The sequence below is a fragment of the Myotis davidii genome, unplaced genomic scaffold, assembly GCF_000327345.1.
Source record: "Myotis davidii unplaced genomic scaffold, ASM32734v1 scaffold266, whole genome shotgun sequence".
NCBI classification, from domain to species: Eukaryota; Metazoa; Chordata; class Mammalia; order Chiroptera; family Vespertilionidae; genus Myotis; species Myotis davidii.
In genome coordinates, this window is record NW_006300032.1 from 4,544,045 (window position 1) to 4,554,262 (window position 10,218).

The window sequence follows — 10,218 nt, forward strand, 5'->3', positions numbered from 1 at the left end:
GGATAATATGAAAGCCAACACAATTCTGACACTATAGTGAGTAGATTGCTATGAGGTGATACACATTAGTGGGGAAAATTCAGGTATCTGCCAGAAATTCTCTTCTCAATGAACTAAAAGGAAAACTCAACTATGCATTAACTCTAATCCCACTGTGGCCAACACCAATAAGAAAAAAAGCTAGGCACTCAGAAAGAAAACATCTGCTAAATGAATTACTAAATACATCTTTAAAAATGAAAGTTTTACTAATCTCTAGTGAGAGAATTACTTATTTTATATATTGGCACAAAAATATTTCAGAGGTACAAATTAGTGGCAGCATAATATTAATGGTTAAAAGTATGTAATTTAAAACTAGACTTTCTGAGTTTTAACCCACTTATTAGCTATATGATCTTGAGCAAGTGACTATGCCTCCTGGTGCCTCAGTTTCTCAACTGGTATAATGGAAATAATGTTACCAACCTTGTAAGGATGTTGAGAGCATGAAATGAGTTAATGTATCTAAAGCTCTTAGAATAGTACTTATCACTTCGTACATATTGAAAAAATATTAGCAATTGTTACTAGCTTTGATTCATCATAAAGGACAATCATTTACAAATTAGAAACTTAAAAAAATAGTCGTAACTGGTGCTAAAAAAAAAAAAAAGAAATGAGCCATCAAGCCATGGAAAGACTTGAAGGAAACAAAAGTACATACTATTAAGTGAAAGAAGCCAGTCTAAAAAAGCTACACAATGTATGATTCCAACTATATGACATTCTGGAAAAGGCAAAACCATGGAGACAGTAAAAAGATCGGTTGGTTGCCAAGGGCTGAGGGGAAAGAAGGGCTAATAGGTGGAGCATAAAGAATTTTTAGTGAAACTACTCAGTGTGATACTATAATAGTGGCTACAAGCCATAAATTTATCTAAACCCATAAAATTTACAACACCAAGAGTGAGCCCTGATATAAACTATGGACTTCGGGTGATAACTGTAACAAATGTATCACCCTCGTGGGGGATGTTGATAATGAGGGAGACTGTGCATGTGTGGGGACAGTGTGTATACAGGAAATCTCTATACCTTCTGCTCAACTTTTCTGTGAGCCCAAAATTACTATAAAAAATAAAATCTATTTTAAAAATGGTTGTAACCAAAGCAATCCATTATAGGGTACAATAAAGGGCCTCCACTATAGACACTCTAGCACTATGCCACATGCTACATAGACCCAACCAGGTGACAACTTAACAAGGAAATGCTACATTTAAAAGACAAATAAATAAATGAAAAGAAAATTTAAAAATTAACATCCTGTTTTCATGGAAAATACATATGTTCATACAGCAGATTTTTTAAATGGCAAGGACTTTCAAATCCTAAGAAAACAAATAATGACAAAGTCTGCAATGGAATAGAACCTACTTCCAATACATAAACAAAACCTCAACTTTACATTCAACATTAATAAGAGTAAGAAAATACTCATGCAAGAGAATATTTCGATGATGCATTGAGGAGTGCCGAAACCACAGTAGCCCACGGGCCACTCACAGAATCCTGTGTGCACCAACATCTCATCACATAGATGTGTACTTACTGGCATATCTGCCACAGGTGATGCCTGTGTGAACAGCTGAGTGTTCAGATTCTCGCCTTCCCAGTGGTTCGAGCAGAAGAAGTTTCCTGCTTTATCAGTTGGAGATTCCACCTAAAAGCAAACAGGAAGTGCTTTGTTGTTTCGAGAACCAGAATTCCCCAGGAAACAGTTCTACTCAAGAGTAAATTTCTGTAAAATGAATAGGGTCTGAGAGGATCATGTAGAGCATGGTAACTATAGTTGATGTCACTGTATTGTATCTTTCAGTGGTTCTCAACTTCCTAATGCCGCGACCCTTTAATACAGTTCCTCATGTTGTGGTGACCCCCAACCATAAAATTATTTTCGTCGCTACTTCATAACTGTAATGTTGCTACTTTTATGAATCGTAATGTAAATATCTGATATGCTATCTGTGTTTTTCGATGGTCGCGACCCACGGGTTGAGAACCACTGGTATAATTGCAATCTGCTAAGAAAGTAGAGTTGAAATTTTCTCACCTATAAGGGCGAATATGTGAGGCGATGCATGTGTTAACTAACTCAATGAGGAAGAATCCTTTCACAATGTATACATATATCAAATCATCACGCTGTACACTTTAAACAATTTACAACTTTACTTGTCAATTACATCTCAATTAGGCTGAAAAAGAGTAAATGTCTAGCCAGTTTCCTAGTCACTTATCCTTATATGAAAATACATTCAGGAGGCACTGTATCTAAGCTGTTAGAAACATTTCTTACTACCAAGCTCAAACTTTGATCCTTGCAATTTAGATTCCCTTTTTTATACCATGAATTAAAGATACTATTATTTTAATTTAATTTTCAATTCCCCATAACATCTAAAAATTAAATATATATATATTTATGAACTAAAATATGAACTAAAAAGATTATTGATATATATATATATCAATAATCTTTCCATCTATGTAGCCAGGGACAAAAGTAAGTAAAAAGCTCCTTCCTTCTCATTCCTTTATCCTCTCCAGCATGTTTTCTGTTCAAACATGAAGTAGATAGAAGTGGCTTGGCTTCCCAAATGACAGGCCACATGCCTGCAGTCTGACAGCAGCTCTGAACTGCCTCTGGCATGAAAATCTTGTAGGAAAAGTGGTATTGTTCCACAGTGATGATGCAGACTCGTCAATAAGGAACAGAGGGAACAGCATTCACAGCCTATTCCTTTCTAAGGATCGCGAATTTACCTCTTGTTTGATCTTCTTCAGTAAAGGTCCATTTCCTTGAAACTCGGTAACAATTTCAGATTCATCAGATTCCTGTTTGATCACATCCTGCAGGTCTTCTACTAGATGAGATGGTGTCTGAGGCTGAAGGGAAGAGTGGGCATGCCGTTTGCATCAGAGGAAAATTTCTGTCTGAACTAACAAACAACTAACCCAAGAATTTTGCGAACACTTACTAGCATCTTCAGGGGGCCATATTTTATTTCTTGAGCTGCAAGTGCATGTTTAAATGGTGTAGGGGTTCTCGGAGAGCTTTCTAGGATTGACTTTTTGATAGCTGGAGTTCTGAAACTTTAGAAAGAAAACAAGTGTTGGCTCAATACACAAGAACTTAAGTCCCTCACACTGCTCTCCCTATTACATTTAATATTTTTCTACTGAATAAAAGACTCTGTTATTGATATGGAATTGGGTATGCTGATTAATCACACATGTATTGTTAACAAAAAGATATCATGTACATCAATCGTTCTGAAAACACATATGTACTGCCTGCCCCTGGGTTTCTATAATGATCATAAGCATTGTGAAGATCTGATGTAATTTACAAATACATTTCACTTATTATTAAAACAGGGTCCACAGTAGAAAACATGTTAATATTTTAAACTACTTATTGTATTTGGAAATAATAAGATTAAAGGTTGATTATAACTCATATTGATGTTCTCTGCCATTTCTTTGAATTGGTTAAGCCTTTATTGAATATAAATGACTGCTTAATCATTCCTATAGTATCCTATAATATTACTAGGGGTGTCAGAAGCAGTCCTAATCTATATAAATTTCAAAAGAAAAAAATAAGATTAAAAAATATGAACTAAAAAGAACTATTCTCATTCTTGTTCTGAAGTGTATAATCAAAGAGAAAAGGAGGCTAAAAATCTTATTTTCAGTGAAGAAGTAAAGGCCTATTGAACAAACAGAAAAACTGAATGGAAAAGTTATATAAAAATTACCTCTGCATATATGGGAAAATTTGAGGTAAACTACAAAAATTAATTTAGTTTATCCTCCCACCATCTACCTCTGGATAGTTATAATAGGCCCAGGACACATATTCAATGTGGAATATACATGATTAAATACATACAAGTGGATCCATAACATTATATACATTCAAATGGATCACAGTGTTGATTCCAGACACTGGGGACTATATTGAGACATTGGAGACTATATTCTCTTAAATAACTATAAGTAAATAAGGTCAATAATTTTATTCTTGAACCAAGAACTTACATAGTATTTTCCTTTTGAGCTTTCACAGTCTGGTCTCTATGAAATGGTGTTGTAACAGTCAATTTGTGACCACTGAGAGGGGTGGCAGTTAAAGAAGGCATTTCCAAGTCTAAGTTTTCATGATTACTGGAAGTGTTTAAGAACTAAATATGGGAAGAAAAAAATTACTTAGATCAAGCAGTCATTCTTCATTGAGCCAAGTTTAAAAATTACACTGTGATAACAAGCAAATATGTTTTACTGACCCACCATATAAAATAATAAAGATGCTCACAACATGTAGTGTTGGACAAGGGTATCATTTTTTGTTAATTGAACACCAAGATTTGGAGTCTGATTTCAAAAAAACCCAAAAATAAACCAACCAAAAATCTAGGGTCAATGCTGGAAAAACTGCAAAATCCTAAGAAAATATTCTCAATAAATGACGTTTGCCATTAAAGAAATAAGATGCACTCTTCAGGAAGATTAAAAGTGTTACAGTGATTTGGGGAAAATAATGATTATTTTTCTTTTATACTCTGTTGTCTCTCTTTAATGATCGTTGAGCCATTATATTATAGAAGGCTTACATTAGGTGGAACATTTTTTATAATAAGCTATTTCAGAACATTAATGTTCTAGGAAAATAATAGGTGTTCCTCAAACAGTTCCAAGGTAAAATAAATTTGGGAAACACATGTCATAATCTCCTCCTGAACATTCACAATGCACATCAGTGAACTAAAATCAATCTTTAACTTAGTTTGAGTCAGTGTTTCCCAAACTTATATACTTTATATGTGGATGGAACACCTATCAAAATCTTTCAGAATGAATATTATCTAGAACACAATTTGGAAAATACAAGCAAAAAGCAGGATAAATTGTTTTGGTGAGTGCATCACATTTGTTCATACTTAGTGCTGTTCTTAACACTCAACAGACATAATTGAAAAAACGTTTTAAAGTGCCAAATTACCTATTAATTTCAATTATTTTAATAATTAAGAAACACACAAATTTTTAAAGGAATTATAACTTCCATGCCTTTAAAAAATACTATATGAAACAAGAATATTCATTGGCAAAAAAAACTATGCTAATAAAATCTTATGGCACAACTCAATATGCCATAATTGAGAAATTGAAATTAAAACATAAATTGTTTTCCTTAAGCATTTGTCCCTCATGCTCTTCCCAAACTTTTCCACTTAAAGATGGAATGGAACCTTTAAAATTTCTAGTTGCAACCCAAACATAGTTTGCTTCCCTCCGCCCCTGGGTCAGTGAATCATGTAAGTGAACAAAGAGGCAGAAAAATCTGTGAAAATTTTTAAAGGGAGTGAGGGAAGGGAGAAGAGAAAGGGATAGAAATGTTAAACTCTAGTAGTGGAGGAAATAATAGCACATCTCATGCAACTAACCATCTTTCAAATCACCCGAAAGAGAGAATTATGACAAAATCATCAGTCAACGTACAGACAGCCTAAACTTGGGAGGCAGTATAACTTAGCAACAGCTAGATTCAACAATGCAACAAAATCAGTGAGGGTAAAAATAATTAGTCATGTGTCTCTAGGATTAGTTTCTAGATTATTAAGGCTTGATTGTCTGTTGGAAATTAGTAACAGCTGCGCAGAAACTGTGCTCTACCTGAGAGGGGGAGAAGGACAGGCTTTTGACAGGGGACCGATTGGGAGTTGAACTGCTGACGTCAGCAAATATGAAGGACCTAGGGTCTCCAGTGGCTAAGGGGCTGGCCTGGCGCCGCTTTGTTCGAAGGATGACCAGTGGAATGGTGCTGTGCCTCGCAGGCGGTACGGGCTTGCGCGGGCCAAGTGAACCCCCGCTCAACGTGCGTTTGCTAGGCTCTCTTGCGGGTCTATTCACATTGCCCTCTCTTTGCTGGAGCTGTAGGGCTTTGCCTGCATGCTGTTGGCTAGGTGAGAATTCTGCTTCTCCAAAGAGTTCAAAATTGCTGAGGTCACACCATGATGAAGCATCCTGAAAGAATGTGGGAGGCGCAGAACTCTGAGACAGTGTGTGCATGGTATGAGCCATCACCTGAAAGAGCACTGAGAAAGAGATGCTAAATGCAAAGAAAACACCTGCTGGGCCCCCTTGTTTACCATCTTCAGGATTAACAATTGTTCTGATACCGGGCTGGTCCTACAGGAGCGATGCAGGGGCCTTTGGGTACCCTAGCATTTGCACGCAGTCCAAAGCAAAAGGAAACCCTTTCCTAGATGGCACACTTGGCAATGGTTATCCCCTGTCTGAGGGGGACTTACTGGAAGCTGAACTGCAATCAAGGCTTTTTAACCACTGGGAGACAGTGGAAATGAGTGGAGTGTCTGCTCTTGAGGGGCTGAACCCGAGTCTGTTTCACGGAAGGTGGTTTGCCTCAGTGAACCATATGAGACTGGTAATCGATAACCAATGTTTTGTGGAGAAAGCCATGCACCACCAATGAACCTATTACCACTTCAAATATATTGAAAGATTGCTTTAAGCTCTGAGCAAACATAATTCTGAATGTGCTGTCTAAAAGCAAGGCACAATTCTAGAGAAACACAAAGAAGGAAACAAATTTTAAAAATAAAAGATAACTGAAACATCATTCCCATAACCCAAGCTCTACTTTTAGGTCATTAACTTCACTATTTTTTAAAAAAATATGCATTTTGAAGGAAATGTGTGAAAAGCTACCTTTTATCTGGGTAGCCTATGAAATCAGATCTTTGAAAAAAAATGTACACAGAAAAATTAAAATAATATTTTTACCTTATATGTTAATTACATGATAGTTGGCTCTAGAAAATGGCAATGCTTTGAGAAATGGGTTTCCCCACTCCCCTTCTAGCAACATTAACATGCCTGAATAATCTACTTACAGAATCTATAAATTGAAGTGTTTCTGCAAATTCTAAGAGGTTCTTAACATTATCCAGAATGGCTCCTTGGTGGACGATCATGCACCTCGCAGGAGAGGCGCTTTCTTCAGGTAAGCAGCCAGGATCCACAGGCAGAGATGGCGTGGAGTGGTGCTCTTCCAAACAGGAAACAGGTGCACTGTCTCCATGAGGTCTGGTGTGGTCGGCGATGGTGGTGCTGTGCCACCCGGGGTAGCTGCATGTGTGGTTCTGTGTCTAAGGAGGTGGGGGGGGGTGGAGGATAAAGAAAGAGCGGGGAGAAGAAAGGGAGAAGGAACTTAGCAATGAAGTTGCACAAGGTATCAGATGCTGTTGGAGGAAAGATAAAAGTAGTTGCATCATTCAGAACTTGCGCCTATGAAACAGTTGTCAAGATGTTTCCTTTTATCAATGCAAGACCCTGCTTTTTAATAGTGGTATAGTCTGTCATCTACAGGATGACCTTAATTGCCCATCATTTCGTTAAAAATGCAAATAGGGGGACCATGTTACAAAGCCTGACTCTCACATGGAGTTAAAAATCTATTAACATAATTTCCAATAGGACCATAAATGTTTGCTGTGAATTAAGAATTCTCTTATTCTTTCTAACCTACATAAAGGCTGGAGAATGCAAGAGTTAGAGTTGCCTTTCTCTGCATATATTCTTGTTGCGTCTATCCCCTTCTACGGCAAAGGATTGCACCGGTGCAGAGAAGGAGTGCCAAATCAACGTGGTTAGGAAAGCAGAAGAGCAAATTAACAGAAGTCTCCTTTCAGCATGACCACGAAACAGGAGAAATTGCAAAACATTCAAGTTAAAAAGTGGGCGAACTAACCTAAGCACATAATAATGGTATTATTTAACCAAAAAAGTTTTTACTCCTAGGAATACCTACTCTGTATCACATCTCTTTTATTTACTTGGCTGGTTAACTACATATGTTACAAATTACAAGCTTCTTTCCCAGTTTGCTGCTCAATCACTAAAAAAGATGTCAACATTCAGTAATGGTTCGCATAGCTTTCACATATGCAAACAAAAGAGAGCAGCTAATGTTATTCATGGAGAGAGTACATGCATCTTTTTCACATGTATACACTGAACATGCACCAAATCACGTATAAAATAATAAAGTATGAAAATCTAGATTAAGAAACATAATAAAGAAAAAAATGAAATGAATAGGCATCATACAGATACGAAGTTTTGTAAAACATAGTTTCATTCATTTTTATCTTTGATAGTCTTCAAATTGATTCCAGTCCTTCTAAAAAAAGTCAATGATGACAATCACTAATAGATGTTGAGTGTCTATTGCAACATAAAAGGACTACTTCTAATTTAGTCAACATTCTTATACCAACTGGGTTTTATTACACAAAACTCATGTTTAAATGTCACTAATGGATATATAGAGTCCTGACTATGTAATATTTAGAAGATAAGAAGAAAGACACAGAGGAGCACTACGGTAAAGCCACACTCCTCCCATTTCGGCCCACGGTGACATTCTTACTGGTAGCGCCTGCTGTCCTTTGAGCTCATTCTCAGTTGACATTAGGAGCAACTCTAATTCCTTTATTCGTTTTTCTTTCTCAGGGTCTTCATCATTATAGTGTCTCTGAAATTAAAAGTTAAGAGAGAGAGAGAGAGAGAGAAAAGGGCCTGAATGGAAGCTGTAAACACAATGGTTGTAGCCTTAGTCAAGAGGGAACACACAGCCCAAAGAGCCTGGGCATGAAACCAATACCAACTGAATTGGGCCACGGTGGAAATATTTGTGAATGTCATTCTGGATGTAAGAGAGTGATGGGACATCTGAGGCTAAAGTGGACGCTGACTGATGAGTTGTTTATAATATGAGAGAATCTGAGAATCCCTGAGCAAACTCACTCTCGAAGTGAAGACTGGCAGATGGCTAGCTGGAGCTCCCCCACCTCTCCACTTGTCCCTACTTTTTTTATTTCAGTTGGTCAGGTGACAATATGTGTTTAGAAGAAAGAAATAAAGCATGTCTCAAAAATGGTGCCTTAAACAGCTAGTGAGTTTCTTTAGGAAATGACTTTACAATGGTCTTACCTGAATGGCTGCAGCAGCAGGCTGTGGAACATTGACTATATTGACATGTAATGCGACAGGATATGGGACATGACTGGAGACCTAGACACAAAAAAAGGCAAAACAAAGGGCGAATCATTCATGGTTACTATGCTTCAGGCATTTGGCTTGCTTGAGGACTGAGAAAAAGAATACTTCACTGATCAAATTCACTAAACATTAAACACACACACACACACACACACACACACACACACTCCTCTAATTTGAAATTTTAGCCAGGCTTTTAATAATGGCTAAATAGCTAAAGCAACATAGTGGAAAAAAAATTTTAAGTGCTCATCATCGATCCTGACAGGAAGTATTCCTTAGAGAAAAATACATCTAAAATACATTCATAAATGGATGAAAGGAGTTTTGGTGGGGGCACCTGATGGCACTAGCTGTTTACAAATAAAAATATTTCTCTGTGGATAATATGAGTTTTAGTAAATAGCACAGAATTGCTTAAGATAGTTCATTCACCTGAGACCTTTCTGGAAAGTCTATAGTCAAATATATGTCAAAACTCTTCACAAATATGCTTTGTGTAGAATTTGCATATGAGCTTTGTATTCTTGGGTAAATTTCACTGTTTCTTATTGTTAATATAAAGATAAAAGCTTCTTGATTTTTTCTCTTTATTCTTCTCTTTCCACCCACTAAGAATATGAAAAAGGCGTCACACTAATCCAAGAAGGATAAAAGGAGACAACAGACAATAGTGTCACAAAACTGCTCTTGAGCCCTGGCTGGGTAGAGCATTGTCCCCATATGCCAAGGTTGCTGGTTTGATCCCCAGTCAGGGCACATACAAGAATTAACCAATGACTGCATAAGTCAGTGGAAAACAATTCAATGTTTTTTTTTCTCTCTCTCCCTTTCTTTCTCTAAAATCAATAAATAAAAATAAAAAATAAAAAAACCCCACTGCTCCTCTCCTAGAGTATGAAGGTAAACACAGAATAAATAAATTAGGGCATTTCTGCTCCATCACTACCAGAATGGAACTTAGAATTATCTGTTGAATTTCAATGTTGAACTATCTGCTCTTTAAATGTAATATAATGTTCACTTTCATTTTGGAAGACAAAAATATTTGACTACAACTGCATCCCTATTTCCCCAGTTTTC

At 36.7% G+C, this 10,218-nt stretch overlaps 1 protein-coding gene across 2 annotated transcripts in view; it reads right to left on the minus strand.

Moving 5' to 3' along the window:
- Positions 1 to 10,218, minus strand: part of MYB (v-myb avian myeloblastosis viral oncogene homolog) — a 31,893-nt gene that overhangs the window by 14,313 nt on the left and 7,362 nt on the right. Inside the window, exons 6-13 of one of the 2 annotated variants that reach the window (XM_015572098.1) lie at positions 9,067 to 9,147; positions 8,504 to 8,608; positions 6,966 to 7,220; positions 5,725 to 6,075; positions 4,090 to 4,232; positions 3,024 to 3,138; positions 2,809 to 2,931; positions 1,595 to 1,705 (exon numbers count right to left, since the gene is read on the minus strand). In XM_015572098.1, the coding sequence (XP_015427584.1) occupies positions 1,595 to 1,705; positions 2,809 to 2,931; positions 3,024 to 3,138; positions 4,090 to 4,232; positions 5,725 to 6,075; positions 6,966 to 7,220; positions 8,504 to 8,608; positions 9,067 to 9,147 (1,284 nt within the window). The remainder of the gene's footprint in view (positions 1 to 1,594; positions 1,706 to 2,808; positions 2,932 to 3,023; positions 3,139 to 4,089; positions 4,233 to 5,724; positions 6,076 to 6,965; positions 7,221 to 8,503; positions 8,609 to 9,066; positions 9,148 to 10,218) is intronic. The other variant, XM_015572099.1, reaches the window with a different exon arrangement.